The 18,028-nt window shown below is 47.5% G+C and overlaps 1 protein-coding gene and 1 long non-coding RNA gene across 2 annotated transcripts in view; both read left to right on the plus strand.

Annotated features, from left to right (window-relative positions):
• The first annotated feature begins 828 nt into the window (after window positions 1–828).
• The window catches only part of GCNA (germ cell nuclear acidic peptidase), a 29,981-nt gene continuing 12,781 nt past the window's right edge, over window positions 829–18,028 (plus strand). The window contains exons 1-7 of the mRNA XM_078376790.1: window positions 829–1,091; window positions 2,586–2,640; window positions 4,539–4,576; window positions 7,556–7,619; window positions 10,831–10,895; window positions 11,799–12,233; window positions 13,408–13,510. Of these exons, the coding sequence (XP_078232916.1) occupies window positions 2,591–2,640; window positions 4,539–4,576; window positions 7,556–7,619; window positions 10,831–10,895; window positions 11,799–12,233; window positions 13,408–13,510 (755 nt within the window). The 5' untranslated portion in view covers window positions 829–1,091; window positions 2,586–2,590. The remainder of the gene's footprint in view (window positions 1,092–2,585; window positions 2,641–4,538; window positions 4,577–7,555; window positions 7,620–10,830; window positions 10,896–11,798; window positions 12,234–13,407; window positions 13,511–18,028) is intronic.
• On the plus strand, window positions 13,517–16,494 carry LOC144583279 (uncharacterized). The gene is made up of 2 exons (XR_013536996.1): window positions 13,517–14,906; window positions 14,938–16,494. It is a non-coding gene; the product is annotated as an uncharacterized LOC144583279 (long non-coding RNA).

Here is an 18,028-nt window from a genome sequence, read left to right on the forward strand (position 1 = left end):
CCCCCCTCCTCCTCCTGGGCAGCATTTTCATAGCTGGCACCTGGCCGTAGACCTGGCGGAGCCCCCAGGGCCCCCTTCGCCTCGCCTCGGATCTCTCTACGTCAGTGGTGTCGAACTGTGGCCCTCCAGATGTTCTTGGCCTTCAACTCCCAGAAATCCTGGCCAGCAGAGGTGGTGGTGAAGGCTTCTGGGAGTTGAAGTCCAAGAACATCTGGAGGGCCACAGTTCGACACCACTGCTCTACGCGATCCTTCCCCCCCCCCCCTTTAGCGACTCTACTCTCTCCAGAGGTTTCCCGACTCGGAAAGAGTTTTCTGACGGGTTGCGTGCTGCCGACGTCCCCTGCCTGGATCCCGGGTGTTTTTATAATCCTGAGAGTTGAATAGAGAGACCTTCACCCGTCAAAGCCGAGCTCTTCTGTGTAACCATCCCTCCCCCGTCGGGTTTCCCTTCCTCCTTTGTCTCCTCTTTCTCAAGGCGTTCACTGGGAGCCACAGCCTCTCCTCCTCCTCCTCCTCCTCCTCCCTCCGAGGGGCTCAGCGTGGCAGACCTCCCACCCCCCTCCCCGATCAGCGCGGGGGCCGCCGCGTCCAGTGGAGGGGAGTCCCGTGGGCACGGGAGGGCCGGAGGGTCCCGCCTGCCCCCACCCCCCACCCCGCGGGGACGAGGCTCCGCAGCGCCGTCCAGGCGAGGGCCTCCCCCTTCCCGGGGCCGTCGGAAGCGCCCAGGGGAGCCGGCGCTCCTCCGCTCGAGCCGGCCCGGCCCTTCCCGGAGGCGCCGCGCACTTCCCACCGGAGGGGGCAGCCCCGCCCCCGCCCCCGCCCCCGCCCCCGCCCCCGCGAGGAGCCCCCGCGCTCCCCTTGGCGGCGGCGGTCAATCGGAGCCTCCCACCCCACCCCACCCCAGCCCAGAGGGCGGGGCCTCACCTTCGCCCCGCCCCCTCTCCCGCGGCGCCGCCGAGCCGGAAGTACGTCACGGGCTCCTTTTTCCGGCGGGACATTTGAAGCGACGACGGCGGCGGCGGCGACGAGCGGGAGGTTCTTTCTCCTCCTCTTCCTCTTCTTCCTCTTCTTCTTCTCCCCCCCCCTTCGGTAGGTCGCCCGGAAGGAAGAGGGAAAGGGGAGCGGGGGGAGGGGGAATTCCTCCCGGGACGGACATCGGGAGGCGGGGGGGGGGGCCTCCCTCGGTCTCTCTCCCTCCTGGCTGGCGAGAAGGGCCGAGGCAAGGGGGCGCCAGGCCGGCCTCTCCGGGGGGGGGGGAGAGAGGGAGGGAGGGAGGGAGGGACACAAACACATCCCAGTCCGGCTGTGGGGGGGGGGGAAAGGGGGGGCTCCTATACTGGGGTCTCTCTCTTTCGAAATTAGGGCCGTTGATGCGAATCTCTCGGCCGCCTTTCACAGAGCAGGGAAATTCCCAAAAGGAAGAGGGAAGAAGCCCTCGGTTTAGAACAAACACTCTCCCCAAAGGAAGGAGATTCAGAGCCCCAGTGACCTTCTCCCACCCACCTTTTACCTCCTGACGCTGCTCTTTGATTTCCCAGAGGGAGAGGGGAAAAGAACGGATTACTTGTGAGTAAGCCCATTAAGTCATTTCCCCCCCATATATAGACCAGTTGGACTGAACTAGGAAAGAGTACGCCAGTGCGGACCAGTCCCTGCTGCAAACCTGCTAATTGTAGTTAAGTAATCAAAGTTTACTTTGATCCAGTTTTTTGGACACCCACCACCTCAGAAATTATTCCTCAGACTCTGTTGGCTCTTAGGAGGAATGACATTGGTGGTCAAGCTGCCATATAAGCAGCACACTTTTTTTATATAGTCTTTGCCACCCCAGTCAAAAGGCTGTACAGTATTATGATTGGAATTAAAACTACTATTAATGTCAGTGATTATTAATTGTTGATTATTTAATATAAGCTATAACAAGGTAGTTTGCAAAATAATTCAAATGCAATGAAATCTAACAAATAAGGATTGAGGAAAACAAGTGCTAAAATCAGCATTTGTATGAACAGATACGTTTTTACTTTGGCAGGATCCTGGCATTTGAGTACAGTAGTTCTCGTAGCTCTTAAGTACGCATCATTCCACAGCTAGTCTCCACTGTAGAGGCTGTTACCTAAGTCACCAAATGATGTACGGTACATATTTCCTACCAGGCTCTGTGAGAGGCATGACTAGAAGGATCGGTTCAAATAACCCCAGTTATTTGCTCAGGGAACTCTAACCTAAACTGTCCAGGGCTTCTTAAGTCAACAACGGAGCTGGGACTTATTTTGGTAGTCAGTCAGTTATTTCCACCATGGTGGGATCCTGTGCGGTAGAACTTCCTACAAGGCATCCTAACCTCTGTGTCTTGTACCAGCTGTCATTTCCAAACTGACTTGAAGGACTCTCTCACATGGGGTGCATTGCTGTGGTCCAGCTCATTGGGTAGCTGGGTGGAGAAGGACTCCACAGGCAGCTGCTGCTGAGCTTGGAAAGGGGCTTGCCTGAGATGCTGAGCAACCCCTTCCAGTCTGAAGAGAGGCTAAGCTAGACGGACACCCAGCTGAGGGCACTGACTTGCATCCTTTTCTCTGTCAGACCTCATGGCCATGCAGAATGTCCCGGAGTGCGTGCTGCGAAGAAGCCCTGAATGGTGAGTAGGTCTTAAATGGGCTCCTTACAACCCGATCTAAAGCTTCCTCCCTGCGATGGCAATGGTTCCAGATGTTCTCCATCTTTACTGTTTTTTTTAACACTGCTGCATTTGCTTCTTGAATAGAACATTGTTCGATGCATTTTATTATATTCATACCCTGCTTTTCCACTAAAAATTGCATTCAAAGAGTCTAAGAGAAATTAAGACAGGATTCTTTTTATTTTAAAACTATAAACAGGTGAGAAGATGATCAAACAATAAAACCATGAAAATCACAACAATCTAAAGAATTAATCATAGTAATTAGTAAAAGCCATTTGAAGTGTAAGTTTAAGGAGTTCACATTCTTCCTAAAAGTGCTGAGAGCGGCAAGTGATGGTGGCTCTAAGGGGAGAGAGAGTCCCGCAGTCTGTTCGCCACTTGAGGGAAAGCTCTCCTCTGTGTCCGCCTGGAGTGGCCCTCTGCAGTCAGGGGTATTTTCAGGATAGATTCTCCCGAATGTCTTAACGGCCTGCCAGGTTCATAAGTAAGGTGATTCCTTGGCTAGCCTGGGCCCATGCTGTGGAAAGTGCTGAAGGTTTAAACCCGCATCTTAAGCTTGGCCGGGAAGGCCATTCCCACCCTTTTGAGCTGCCCGAATCTTGTTACCCTCTGCCAGGTAGCAGTTTGTCTGGCGCTTATTGCGTGAACATGCGCACCCCCACGCCCGTGAAAGCTTGGGCCCACAGAGGACGCTTGGCAGTCGTCAAGGGGCAGTATAACTGAAGAAGAAGAAGAGGGCTGTGTCCTCCAAGGCTCACCCTAAAATGAAGGGACAAAAAGCTTGGCTTGGGGAAGTCTGTGTGCTCAACGGAACTGTGCCAAAGCACTTTTTGACAGAATGTGGGGCTTGTGGGGTAGGACTAAATGTGGGGATGTGGAATGATTAAACAGCACTTTAACACGTGGCAATGAGCTTCCAAGGAGCCATATCATCATTATTAATAGCAGGTTCTGAACATTCAGAGCATTGCTGACATTAAAATCCTGGCCATGGATATATCCTAGGGGTCACCTGGAGGATTAAGCAGAGATCTGGACTTTCTAAGGACCTTGTGGTCAAAGGCCTGTCGCACAGCTACTCAAGTGGTGTAACTTTTGGAAGCTGGTTGCCCTAAGTTAAGAAATCGCCATAGGCCTTACCCCTTGTACACTCAGTTCTACAACTCGGTAAGCAGCTGGTAATGTCTGGAGTGACTTCTTAAATGGAAGAAATTTGCCCTCCAGATGTTATGCCAATTGTGTGCTACTCTCCCATAACAAGGTAAGAGGTTTTAATTATTATTTTTCTCTAATATTCAAGCATTTATTTTTAGCAAAACCCTGAACTGAGCACAACCTGCTCTTCTTGACAACTCAGGTCCTCAAAGGACGTGATTTGCATCTTCCTGCTTCACACAGATGAACATTGCCAGCCCTTTCAGGGCTCACAACCCCTGTGAATAAGGCTATTGTCACGGTCGACGCCCACGACCTGGTCTGAATGGGTGTCTGTCATTCCACCTGGTCCCGTTCCACACTTGGCTCTGCCTCCCACATCCACAAGCAGCATGTGCTGCGTATAAGAAAACTGTATATTCCATGACTGTGTTTATGTTCATTCTGGTGTTTTTGTTGTTTTTCTGGGCCCTACATCCACACAGACTCAGTCTTGACCTCCCACATGAGACCAGGACCATCTGCAGTTTGCATTTTGGTGTTTTCTTCACCAGACAGAAGCTGTTCTATTCAATGCATGCAGATGCCTTTAGCTCTTGGGTTTTTTGAAAAAAGGGCTCCATTTTACTTACAAGTTTTATAAATTCTGATTCTGGCCACTTCCCTGATTAGCTGTCCTGTTCTGTTTGTGTTTTCAGCTCTGCATCTTCGGGCAGTGATGGTGAATTTGAACAGTGTAAGTAACCCTTAACTTTGGGGGAGGAGAGAAGCTCCATGTGTTCTCACTGTCTGTCTGTCTGTCTGCTCTTCTTCATACCACCTATTACCATCCACCTTGGCTTAATCTGTCTTTTTGACCTGAGGGACAAGGAGCTAGATATTGAGATCTCCTGCCTCCATGACGTCTCCTGTAAAGAGTTGGGGGTTTTGGGAGAGAAGGAGGAAATGTTTAGTTTCCAAAAACAATAACAACCCAACACCCTACTACAGCTGCTTTTGTCATCAGTCTTACATGGTACAAGTTGTACCTCCAGAAATTCAGCCAGTTTTTGAGGAAGGTGGATGAATTGACTTTGCTTCCAGCTCAGGTGTGGGGCATAAGGTTTGGCTGTCAAGATCCTGAGCTATTACTACTCTTCGTCCCTCAGAATTAGCCAGGGCTGGTGAAATTGCAGTCCAACAACATTTGGAGAGCTCTGAAAGGAAGCATAAGTTAGATATCCTTATTTGGGAAGACTACCCAGGTTTGCTGGCTGGGGCCGCAAAACAGAACATGAAATGAATCTTAGTAATATAACAATAAACGATTGCTTTCAAAAGCAGGAGAATCACTGACACATACAGTATATGTGTATAGTGAGTCTCACTGAATAATGAAACAGTTCACTCATTTATAGCTGCAAGTGGAAAGTTCCAAAGTAACAAGTGAGCATGTGCAGGACTGGATAAATAAAACGTGACATGAGTTGGACTTGATAATCCATAGGGTCACTTCCTACTCTTCAGTTTCAAGATCATCATCATCATCTTCATCTACTGAAAAGCAGCTACAACAAAAACAGCTTTCTCTAGTAGGCTGTTTAAACTATCTGATCAGGAAATGTTTCATCTACAACACCTCTGCTTGACTTCATCCAGTAAACACAAACTTTCTGGATTTCCTCTGATGCCCAGTTATGGACCCTTCCACATTTTCTTCCCGCTGTCCACATTCTCTGTCTCTGTGTTCCTCCTCATTCTCTCTGTGTTGATGGTCCTCCCTCCAAGTTCCTAAACAATCTGACATTGCAATGTCATGAATCACCATGTGGGGCAAGGTTAAAGGAGAATGTGGTGTGCTGCACCCCATCCCAGTAGAAGCTCAACAGGATAGGTCTGCAGCTCTTGTTGGCCATTCTCAGTTTGCCATGTGGTGCTGGAGCTCCTGAGCTATGAGATAATGTGATCCTTTGCAACCTATATGTCTTGTGTTCAACCCTCATGTGATCTCTACCTTACAAAGCTCCACACCTCATGCATCTATGCCCTGTCCTTGACCTTCATCCCTCAGCTGGCTCTGTGTGTGTGTGCCTCTCCCCCGTCGTCTATGGTTTCCCAACTGCGCTTGTGCTTCCTGTACCAGCAGCTGTCCTGGCTCCCAAGTATAACCTCATGCTACACCGCTTTCAGCCACCTTTGCTGCAACTACAGTGGTGTCTCGCAAGACGATGTTAATTCATTCCGCGAAAATCGCTGTTAAGCGAAAACATCGTCTTGCGAAACACGTTTTCCCATTGAAATGCATTGAAAACCTGATAATCCATTCCAGTGGGAACGGATTGCCATCGTAAAGCGAAAATTGCCATAGGAAACATCGTTAAGCGAAAAGCGGTTCCCAAGCGAAGACAGACGTCTAACGAAACAGAGACCATTAAAAGACTCGTATAGCAAAGCAAGACCAAGCTGTCAAAAACATCGTAAAGGGAAAAACAGGGACCTAAACTTTAACCGTCTTGCAAGGCAAGTCCCTAACATCATAAAGTGAAAATCCCCCATAGGAAACATTGTTAAACGAAGCGCAAGATCGCTCCAAAAACCTCAGCGTAAAGCGTTATTTGTCGTTATGCGGAGCAATCGTCATGCGTGGCACCACTGTACCTTGAGCTTGTGACTATCTTGTTGTGATGTGAGGTGAGTTCTAACAAAAATTTGGGGTTGGTCTGCCTTTCAGTTTCTTGAGGATGCTCGTGCCTTGGTGTTGGGGGGGGGAATCTCCAAACCTCAGAGAAGCAGGTGCCTTGTGGTTGGGATGGGACTGTCTGTGGCTCTCCAGACCTGGCTGGATTCTGCCTGCTGCCCTTTGGCCAAACCGGCTGAAGGGAGTGAGAGCCAAACGCCAGCCGCCCTCTGCGGAGGGCTGGACTCCATGCCCAGCATGGCCAGGAGCTCAAGGAGTGCTTCACATGTTTCTCATTCATCTTTAGTAAGTATACAAGGAGCTCTGAGGTCCACGGTTCCTAAGAGTACCCAAGTTGCAGGACTGATCTGGAACGGCTGGAGAGCTCCTTGGCTGCCGTATTCGGCTGCAGAGCCAGAGGTTGGGGGTTCAGTCCCCCATCGTGCCTCGATGACCTATAGGGTCCCTTCTCCCCCCCCCCCGCAATTCTAAGAGGATGGTGATGATTACAGGATGTGCAACCCCCTTGCAACAGGGGGGTGTCTCCATTTCATCAGGCATCTCCATTTATTTGGCTTCCTTCAGGCATTCCCCGGATCAGGCCCTGTTTCTGGGCTTGGTTGCTTTGCCTGTACGAGAGAAGGAGAGGTCAATCCGTGTTCCCACTTGCTTGTTGGAGGGACTCAACTGCATTTCTGGATGACTGTCTCGGGTTTCAGACAGAGATGGAAAAGTGGGGAGGAGAAAGCAGATCCCCAGCGGCCAAGGGCAGCCCCCGATCTGCCAGCAGCACCTTTGGGGACTAAACATCCAGAGACGAGCAGGACCGACTGCTGTGCTGCTTCTGTGTTTAGAGTTCCTGTTTGGGGCAGAACCTGACCTTTTATCTTGTTCTCCTGTGAGCAGTTTTATGCTTGAATTTGGCTTCCTTCACTTGCTGGGGAGTTTTAGCAGGTTCAAAGGTTGACTTTTTTTAAAAGTAATTGCCACTTCTGCAATAAAGACCAAGAGAATTCCTTTCAGGGGGGAAAAAAACTTATGTTTCCTTGTCTGGCTTAGTTTTGTCTAGAATGAAGACTCCCAAATCAGGAACATGTTGTACACCAAGGACACAAAGCAAAAGGTATGTATTGGAATTCCCTATGTTACTTTTTGGAGCAACAGATTCTCTTGAAAAAAAATTGAATTGGAAGCACTTCCAGTTGTTTCAAATGGCTTGACATCTGATTTGGTTCCTTGACTTACCGTCAGTGAACAAAAATGTTTGGAAATGTTCTGTCTTAGCTTTATGTAGCTATTTAAATATCTGTTCAGTTATCCCAACAGTCAAAATTAGATCAGGCATTTTTTAAAAATCCATTCGCTGTGGTTGGAACTGTTTAGTCAAGTACACTGGAAGCTTTATTTTCTGGAAATATTCCTACTGGCATATTTACATATGCAAGAACTAACAGCTATACTGTATGTCTTTTCCATCATTTAGGTTTTGTAAACAAAAGGAAGGCACTGGGGACAATTTTAGCAGGGCCTTTGGTTTTTTTCCTGGGTTTTCTGAAAAAGGCTCCAGTTTTGTTTTTAGGCTTGGCTAACATTTATTCCACTTGCGTCTGACCTGAACCTAGTGTGCTAGTTCCATCATTCTTCTTCTCGCCCTCTGGGTGGAAGTTGGGCATCGTAATAGCTATTCTGACTTGGGGTGTAGCAGCTTTTAAAGAAACAGGGAGTGTTCTACCCAAGCCAGTTCCAAAAGGTTTGTAGCCCCCGAACCTCTTATCCTTCCTGCATTTCTTTTATCTTGAATGATCAGTTGGTACTATATGTATTTTTAAAGTTCCCATTATGTGGCCTTGGGCAATCTGTGCAGTCCCAGGGCACCCCCCAGAAGAAGAAGGAAATGGGAAGTCACTACTCAGTATTCTTTACCTGGAAAACCCAGGGAAAGGGTCACCATGTCAGAATTCGCTTGCCGGCACATTGTTGTTGTTGTTGTTGTTGTTGTTGTATGTCGGGATCTGCAGATGAAGCCTTGTTGTAGGGATCTGCAGATGAAACCTATTGTCGGGATCTGCAGATGAAGCCTTTAGGGATCTGCAGATGAAGCCTAGTTGTAGGGATCTGCAGATGAAGCCTTTCCCCCCTCTTGACCAGCAAGGAGAAAGGAAGAGGCCAGCACTTGAGTGTGTGTTTCAGGGCGGGATCCGGATGAACAAAAACAGCATGCTGTTCAGTGGAAAAACTCTCCTTATCCGTCGCCGCATCCCCCTTTTATTGTTCTCTGCTACTTTTGTACTGGTTAATCAAAAACCATTTTAAACACAGGCAGGTTAATATCCTGAATACACAAGTAGGGTAAACAGAGGGGCCGGTAAACAGAGGCACGTAAATCCTAAATACACAAGCAGGGTAAACATTCCTGAATACAGAGCAGGGTAAACATAGACAGATAACACTTTAAATACACAAGTAAGTTGATACAATTTACCCAGACAGGAAATTATCCTAGATACCAAAGCAGGTTAATGAATCATCCTTACTGGAAACTGACCTGGGCCCAAGCACAATGTCTGCTATATACATTGTAAAAGCATACAATTTCCCCACAGTTGTAGTTCAAAAACACCAAGCACAGTCAATCAAAATTATAAAAACATTGACTGGTATTATATAACAGATACAAGTAGTAACCAAAAACCTAAGTATCTGTTAAATATCTATGCAATATATATGCTATTTCTAATATTGCTGTCTTTTGTAGTTCTGATGGTTTTATTTATGAATCGAAGAAGAAGAAATTTCACACAGTACCATAAGCAGTTGCCTATCTCAGAAATCACACCATCAGAGCTAGGGAGGTGTTTTACAATGTTAACAGGCAATATGAAGGCAAAGATCAATAAGTATAGAAAAACAAGTCACTCTGAGAAATGAAAACACAAAAATGTTTAGTACTACATAAATAGTAGTACTAAAAATCCGGTCAAACCAATGATATACAACAATCTATCCAAAAATCAAGGGAAAGTGTGAAGGTAAGAGGAGAAAGGGACGACAGAGGATGAGATGGTCGGACAGGGTCATCGAAGCAACCAACATGAATTTGACCCAACTCCAGGAGGCAGTGGAATACAGGAGGCCCTGGCGTGCTCTGGTCCATGGGGTCACGAAGAGTCGGACACGACTAAACGACTAAACAACAACAATCCAAAAATCACATACAGTAGCTGGTTACTGAGGAAAGGTCTTTGCCTGCTTGCAGAAGGCTAGCAAAGATGAGGCCACTCTGTCCTCCTGTGGGAGAGAGTTCCAAAGTCTAGGTGCAGCAACAGAGAAGGCCCTCTACTGTGTGTTCATTAGATGCACCTGTGAAGATGGCAGGACCAAGAGAAAGGCCTCTCCTGATGATCTTTAGACCCAAGCCGGCTCATAACAGGATATACGGTCTTTGAGATAGTTTGGACAAAGCCTAATTACTCCTAATGCAAAGGGGAATGGTAAAACAATTGAATAATAATGACAACCCAGTTCTTTCCATTCTCCCTTCACATCACATTTAGCCCATCCCAATTGAACACCAAGAAAAAGCCCCAGTACAGAAAATAATACCCCCCAAATAGTGGAAATTAAGTAAACTGATAAGGCTATGGAACCCTATCTAAAAAAGGGGGGAAAGGAAAACTAAATGATGAGCAGTAAACAAACAAACAGAGCAATTGACAGACAGAGTTTTTTTGTGGCTATGGTATATGTAGGGGTAGAGTAATGGACTAGGACCCTGTCTCGATTCCACAGTTGTGCCATGAAAACTCACTGGGGTGGCGAAAGTGGAAAGAAACACTCCTTAAATGTCTCACTTACCTTGAAAACTCTGCCAGGCTCGCTATAGGTTCTGACGTGACAGCACAGAAGAACAGCCATGGTGTTTTTAAAGCTGTACAGTATTCGAACACCATCTAGCCACCCACCTGCCCCTCTTCATGACTTGAAAGGCTGGTACAGGTGGTGGTGGTGGTGGTGGTGGAAGGTCAGGACTTGGTAAATGGTCATTCCTTCCTGCCTTCCAGCCATGGGAAAGGTTTGGGCAGAATCTCCGTGTGCCGTTTTCCCCTACATTGTGTGTCCATGGGTCAGTTGAGGAACTTGGCGGAATCGGTTTACGTATCACGATGCCTCCTGTCCCAAAATGGACTCTGACCCTTGCTTCAAAATAGTGAGTGAGCCCCAAAATTGCAGATGCAAGTGTTTCTCGGTGTGGCTGCTTCATAAACTTCTGTAGACCTTGTTCTGGTTCTGGACCTCTCCGCATTCATTAGCTTTGTTTCATTTCTTCTTCCCAGGATGAATGACTCCACAGAGGATTTCTTCAGCTACTTTGTAAGCAAGTATGGATCTGCCAAAAAAGGCAAGTGATGGAGAAGCCTAAGGTAGCGCTCCCTCTCTCTCTCTGTCTCTCTCTGTCTCTCTCTGTCTCTGTCTCTCTCTCTCTCTCTCTCTCTCTCTCTCTCTCTCACACACACACACACACACACACACATACACATACACACACACACACACACACACACACGCACACACTTTTTCTTTTCTCTTTCATTCTCTCTTCTGTCCTAAAACCTGGATAACAGCATGTCAGTATGAGGTTGATGCACCAGAGGTTTGCCTTGGTGTAAAATGCAACTCAGACGATGAGGTCCTGACACCTGGATCATATATTTCTTCACCCTCCCCATGCTGGACTGTGTCATTATATGCTGCACTGTACATGTTGCTGGATCTCTTGGCTGGGTTACCTGGAGCTCATGCAGAGGCCCTTGGACTGGGAATATAGTTTCCCCACCCCCCACCCCACCCCAACCTGCTGGGATCTTGCCACCTTCTTGATAAGTACAATATCTGCACAGGGTGTATCTCAGGGTGGTTGTTTTTTTCACAAAGCTGTGTGGAAACGAAGGGCGTCAGAGCCCTGTTTGTCTTCCTCCTGCACAGCTGTCTTCACCAATGATCCTTGACAATGAGAGAGAGGGAGTGTCTGGGGAGTGGAGGTGGGAGATTCTGGTCCCAGTCTCCGGGGCCCTGCAGCTCCCTTCCTAATGTTAGAGCCACCCCCCTCTCCTGCTCTCTTTCTGTAATTTACCTCACGAGGGTCTTCTAAGAACAGAGTGAGGAGAAGGCGAGTGTTTGCGCTGCCTTGACTTTACTGGTGGGATAAAACAGCCGTGAAGAAATTAATCATGCAGTTGCACAGTTTTACATCCAAGAGATGGGTTTGGAAACAGCCTATTTCAAATGTTGTGTTGCTTTACAGAACACATGCCAAAAATTCCTGGCCTGCCAGGAAAAGAAGCTACCGGCACCACCTCCGTTCTGCCTCCACTGGACTTTAGTGACAGCGACAGCGATGATGATTCTGTTTTTGTCAGAAGTACACCGAGGGCAGGACCCAAAGGGAGGCAGCTGGGCAGTCAGCCACCGATGTGGAGGAGTGGGCACCCAGCCTCTTCCCAGGAGGGTCCCACGACAGCCAGGGATGGCTTGGCCTCTTCTGCAAGTGAGGGAGAAGGAGGTGCCACCAGCAAGCGCCCTCAGGCTAGAGGGGCAGCGAAGAGCTGGCAGCCACGAACAAGCCCCGTGCTGGCATCGAGCAGCTCAGAGGAAGAGGTGGACAGCCTTGCTGAGCGTGTGAGGAAGAGGATGGGCTTTCCTCCAGACAGGAGGGGCACAAACCGGAAAAGCACGACCGGTAAGAGAGAGAGCTCCCCTCCTGCCATGCTGAGTTCTTTGCCACGATTAATGGCTGGACAAAATTGTTTTGGTTTAAGGGAAAGAAGCACGGAATTGTTCTGTGTATTCTAAACAAGAGAGAGTCACCAGCCCCTCAAGGAAAAACGGCTGCCCCCCCCCCCCCCGTCTGACCAGGGAGAGGAACAAGGAGAAGGTAGCTGAGGAGACCGCCTCCTCCTCCTGTGCGGCCCGCTTCCTGAATGTCCCGAATGGGCACAAAAGCAGAGCCATGGGAGGGGAGGCCTTCCCTGGAGCTTCTGCGACGGGCTGTCCGTTCGTCCGTCCGTCTTGGGCAAACAAGGTGGGTTGCGGGGAGGTGTTTGTGTGAATGAGAAGGTGGGAAGCAAAGTGTGCTCCAGGCTTCCTCCTCCGTTTCTTCATGCAGGCGATGAGGAACAATTCCCAACAGAATGGCTTGCTTTCAAAAGCCATTCTCTTTGGTTGTCCAGTTGCAGAGACAATGATATGTAGGGTTTTCTGAGCTTGACCAGACCTCCCAGGTCTTAACAGGGATCCTGCTTCCCTGTTGAGCAGTGAAGCCAGCGGTGAGAAAGCCCTGCGGCTGAGGCCAGGGCCACGGGGGGAACCACTGCAACAGGAAGGTTAAGGATCTGCTGTGGCATAGCCGTAACCTTCTTTCATCTTTCTAGGATGGAAGGAGTCTTTCTAATTCAGTTGGATTCCCTAAGCATAGATTTCCATATCCTGCTCTAGAGGCAGATACTTCAGCTGCTCATCTCATCATTATGAACCTGTCTGAGTGTTAAGAGGTCTTGGTAAGAATACCAATTTCTACAGAAGCCATGACAGGAACTCGGGAGAGGACATTTGTTCTGTGTGGCTTCCAGACTTACAAGGCAGTCCCCTCAAAGCTGTGATCATATTCCATTCTTTTTTTTAAAAAAAGAAGGATGTAAAACACGTTTTTAAACCGGTGTATGATCTCTAACTTTAATGTAAACTTAATTACTTTTAATAGTCTTTATGGCAGTTTTGGTTCTGTTTGTTTGGAGCAATAGTGTGATTAGTTTTGTGAAGACTTTAAGCCACCTAGAGCTACTTTGTAAGCATAAGCATACCACGTATAGACATACAGTAAATGTAAGTCATCATCGACATCACCTTTCTTCCAGCACTGCCTCCATTATCTGCTCCTGATGCACTGATTCCTGCTCAGGCTCCCAGGAAGTGCAAAGTCCTCAGTGACGTCACCCAGTCAGACTTGGCACAGAGGAGGTAGGTGGTTGCTTATGATGCTTTCCCTGTCATCTAATTGGCTGCGGCTCCCAAAGGGTTAGGGTGAGCGTGACATGGACCTGGAGGAATGGGGTCTCGCTGCTGCTACCATTCTTCATAGAAGAGAGCCATGATGAATTGTGTTTCTTCCAGGGGAATGTTTGACGTCCTTTCTAATAACGTTTCTGCCCCCCCCCCCTTTCTCCATGGAGCTCAGGGTAATGGACATGATTTTGCCTCTTCCGCTTATTGGCTGAGACAGAAAGAGAATAATTAGCCCGTGACTGACAGTAACTTGAACCCTTTGCACCCCTACCCCCTGGCCTGATACCGCATTAACCACCATAGAATCATGAAGTCTGAAGGGGGCCTTTAAGGCCGTTGAGTTTAAACCCCTGCTCAATGCAGGAATACAAATCACATGAAATAACAGCTGTCCTCCCTCTACCTGGATATTCACAGGACAGGCAGGCATCCCATTCACTTATAACAAGATTTGAAATGGAAAAGAAGCAGAAACTAGCTTGTGTTCCAAAACGATTTTGATAAAGTCCTTTCCCAAAACATCTGAGTTGTGTGCAGTTAAGCTGACATCTTCCTTTTGTGGAATGACAGCTGTTTAAAGAAATGGAAGCAGCGTGTGGGAATAGAGGGTCACATCTTGAAATGAATAGATTTGAACTTGGATCTCTGTACTTGGGGGGGGGGTGAGACTCTTCTTCATTTGTTCATCAATGATCTGGAGAGGGTGGAGGGAGTGGTGAGGTGGCTAAGACTGCTGGGGCAATATGAGCTGGGTTTAGGAAAGCAGTGCTTAACCTAGGACAGGTAGGACTGCTTCAAATAAAGAGGAGCTAATAGAAATTTATGAAATACCAGATGTATTCAGAACAAGACAAACAGAAGAGTGGAAACACCAGTCTGGTAGCAACAAGCCAGAAACTGCATCAGCCAAAAGCCCAGCTCGCAAATGAATCATTGAAAAGGGAAAATCTAACTGAAACTTTTTTGAATTGATGATTTAACGTACTGGGTGGTGGAGGAGGATGTCTCAGAAGGCAAGAGGTTAACATTAGGTGGGAACTACTAGCTTGGCAAATGGCGAAGCAGCCTTGCAGAGGAAAGGAACAAGAGATGAACTTGTCAGACCCACTTAAAGAGGGCAGAGACTCTGAGAAAAAGGTTCATATCAGATAAGCATCCACAGAGATAAGGATCCCTATCAGATAAGCATCCTCTATTGCAGCCACAGAGAAGGGGGGGGGAGTTTTCTTCATTTTAGTTGCTTAGTTTTTTGACACAAGAAAGACTTGCCAGAGAGCAGGGAGAAAGCAAAATCCAAAGACCAAGGTCTTCCGAAGGCAGGACGGATGGGCATTAAGATCCACAGAGTGAGGTATGAGCCATGTCCTGAAGCAAGCTTTGAGGGCAAGGGAGAGCAGCAAGGAAACAACAGGGTCCATAGAACAATACAATCTAAGGAAAAACATGTAATTAAAATGACGGATGGCTTTAGAATAGTTTCATTGAATGTAAATGGACTGGGCTCAGTGCTGAAAAGATATGAGGTTATGGAAATAGTGAAATTATATACCCCGGATGTGTATAAATAGTGAAATTATACACCCCAGAATGCTACAAGAAACATGCCAAGGGGAGAAAATAAAAGAACCACTGAGATGTCCCTATTTTAAAGCTCGGTTCCCTTCCTCTGGGACATCAAACGCAAGAGGACCAGCAATTATCCTCTCCAACAATACGCTCCAGAAATAGCAGATGTCTTGCCAAGCCAGAATGGGAGAGTTGTGTTCATAAAAGCCCCCCGCCGTGCAAAAAAGAAACAGTAACACTTTGCGCCTACTATGTGCCAAAGAGCTCCAAAATCAATTTTATGAAAGATGTGGTTGCTAAATTAGAACAATTTGCTGAAGGGGGTCTTGTCCTGAAGGCAGTGCAAGCGCAGTGTTCGATGAGGAACTGGATAGACGACGACCGGTGGGTCTTGCTAGACTGCCGAGGCGCTTGCCTAGCAGAAGGGATTCAGGGAATGAGGAGGGGGCTTGGTATAGGGGGGGTCACGTAGACCAGAAAGGAAGAGAATGGGCACAAGGTCCGTCAAGGTTTCAAACTAATCCCATATGGGTAAATGGCAAATTTGCAAACCCAGTTGGGCCGCTGGATAGCTCAGTGGTTTAAGGACCTGTCTGCGGAGCCAGAGGTTGGGGGTTAGGGTTGGGCTGGGTGATCCAGACACGGTCCCTTCCAGACCTGCAGTTCTAAGATTACTACAGTACTGTATGTATAATGAATGCAGGAAGGATGACAATATCTGGCCGTGCCCCCTCTAGTGGTAAAATGGGGAACTGGTCACCCAAAAGAAGCTGATGGCCCACTGAGAATTTATAGGGGAAACAGGTATTAATTTGAATCAATTTTTTTTTAAAAAGCCCTCCACCTCAAATGTCAGGGTTAGGATTAGAATTGTTCCTGGGGCCACTATGAAAGTCATATGAAGAGGGCTTTCCTATAGTAAAGGTCAAGGGCTAACACAAAAAAGGAACTAGAACACAATTGTAACACAATTATAGAAATTCACAACACAGCATAAAAACTCAGAAGTCCTAAAGTTGGACCCAGAATTAGGAGAAAAGCTTGATTATTAGAATTTTTAAGATAAAGGTATAAAGAAACCATGATAAAAGTTGTAAAATAATACAGCTGCTTTTGTAGGGAAAATGTATGTAAAAAGCAGCCTTAGGAACATGTCTACCTACAGACTTGTAACCGGATTAGAAAACTGAATAGAAGGGAATTGGGGGGCGGGCGGAATCTCCTGGTTCAGAAGGACTACATCCTAGTTACCGAAGGAAGGAATGTGCAGATTTAATCTTAGGGCCTCTGTCTATAGTCTTTAGGTAAAGGGAAAGGTTCCCCTTGACATTTAGTCCAGTCGTGTCCGACTCTAGGGCGTGGTGCTCATCCCCGTCTCCAAGCCGTAGAGCCAGCGTTTGAAGACAGTTTTCCATGGCCAGTGCGACTAGACACGGAACACCGTGTCGCACCAACGTGGTACCTATTTATTTATTTGCACTTTACATGCTTTCAAACTGCTAGGTTGGCAGGAGCTGGGACAAAGCGACGGGCACTCCCTCCGTGGTGTGGGTTTGATCTTACGACTGCTGGTCTTCTGACCGTGCAGCACAGAGGCTTCTGCGGTTTAACCTGCAGCGCCACCATGTCCCCCTCTATAGTCTTTAGCAAGGCCTGAAATACAGGTGAGGTCCCTGAAGATGATGCAAGCAAATGTCATCTTTGAAAAGAGGTGGAAAGAAGTTCCAGGCAACTACCAACAGGTCAGCTTGACTCTAATGCCAGGAAAGTTTCTAGAACAGATCATTAGACACTCAACCAGCACGGGGGTCTCTTAAAAACAAGCCATTTAATACGGATCCCACCTCTTTTTTCAGTAGAGGGGAGAGCTGTGAGTATAGCATGACTTGACCTTAGCAAGGCTTTTACCTGGTGAAATTATTGTGGCCAAGACGGTAAAACACAGGCTAGAGGATGCTACTGTTGGTTGAGTTTTTAGTTGGTTGACAGGCAATTCCCGAAGAGGGCTTCCGACTGGTTCCCTGTCATCCTGAAGAAAAGATCCCTTCCACCTCGACTTCTGTGACTAAAGGTGACAGAACAGCCCCAGCCTCAATCTAGCAAGGAGGTTTGGTGGAAAACCCTTGAGGTTTTCACACAGCCACTTGACATGTTAAGCTTTAGAACAATTCAGACTTTAACAGCATTAGCAGGCATCTTTGCTGTTAATGCTTTTGAAGTGTGTAAAGCCACACTACCCCTTTCTCATCAAGTGCCGTAGGAGAGGAGGAAAAAAGAACAGAAGTAAATTTGTCTCCCTTCTCATAGGAGGGCATGAACCTGCCAAAGTGCTTAAAAAGCAAATTCTAATGTGTTGGAGGGTCTAATTTTGCCTGCCTCCCTTGACATAAGAGGAGTCCTACTGGATCAGGCCAAGAGCCCATCTGGTCCAGCTTTCTGTATCTCACACTGGCCCCACCAGATGCCCCTGGGAGCACACGAGACAACGAGATACCTGTCTCGCGATACCCCTCCCTTGCATCTGGCATTTTGATCCACCTGAGAAAACTGGAAGTGGCTGAAGTACATGTCTGGCTTTAAAAACTTTGCTTGTTACACCTGAGAAGGGGGTGATGGGTGTGATATGAAGGTAAAACTCTTGGTCTGGACACTCCCCTGAGTGCAGTTATCGTTTTTTACATGAAGAGCTCCAGGACGCATTAAAATGCTTCGTGGTGGTCCCCTGTGTGGAGCTATTTATTTATTTACTTATTTATTTACTTATTTAATCACTCTACCACCCCATTGGTGCAATGTACTATTTTGGTCAGTTTACGACAATAAATAAAACATATACTAATAAAACTGCAACTAACCCTAAGAAATTAAAACATTTGACAGAATAAAACGAATGGCCCCAGAGGCAAT

The sequence above is a fragment of the Pogona vitticeps genome, chromosome 5 (assembly GCF_051106095.1).
Source record: "Pogona vitticeps strain Pit_001003342236 chromosome 5, PviZW2.1, whole genome shotgun sequence".
NCBI classification, from domain to species: Eukaryota; Metazoa; Chordata; class Lepidosauria; order Squamata; family Agamidae; genus Pogona; species Pogona vitticeps.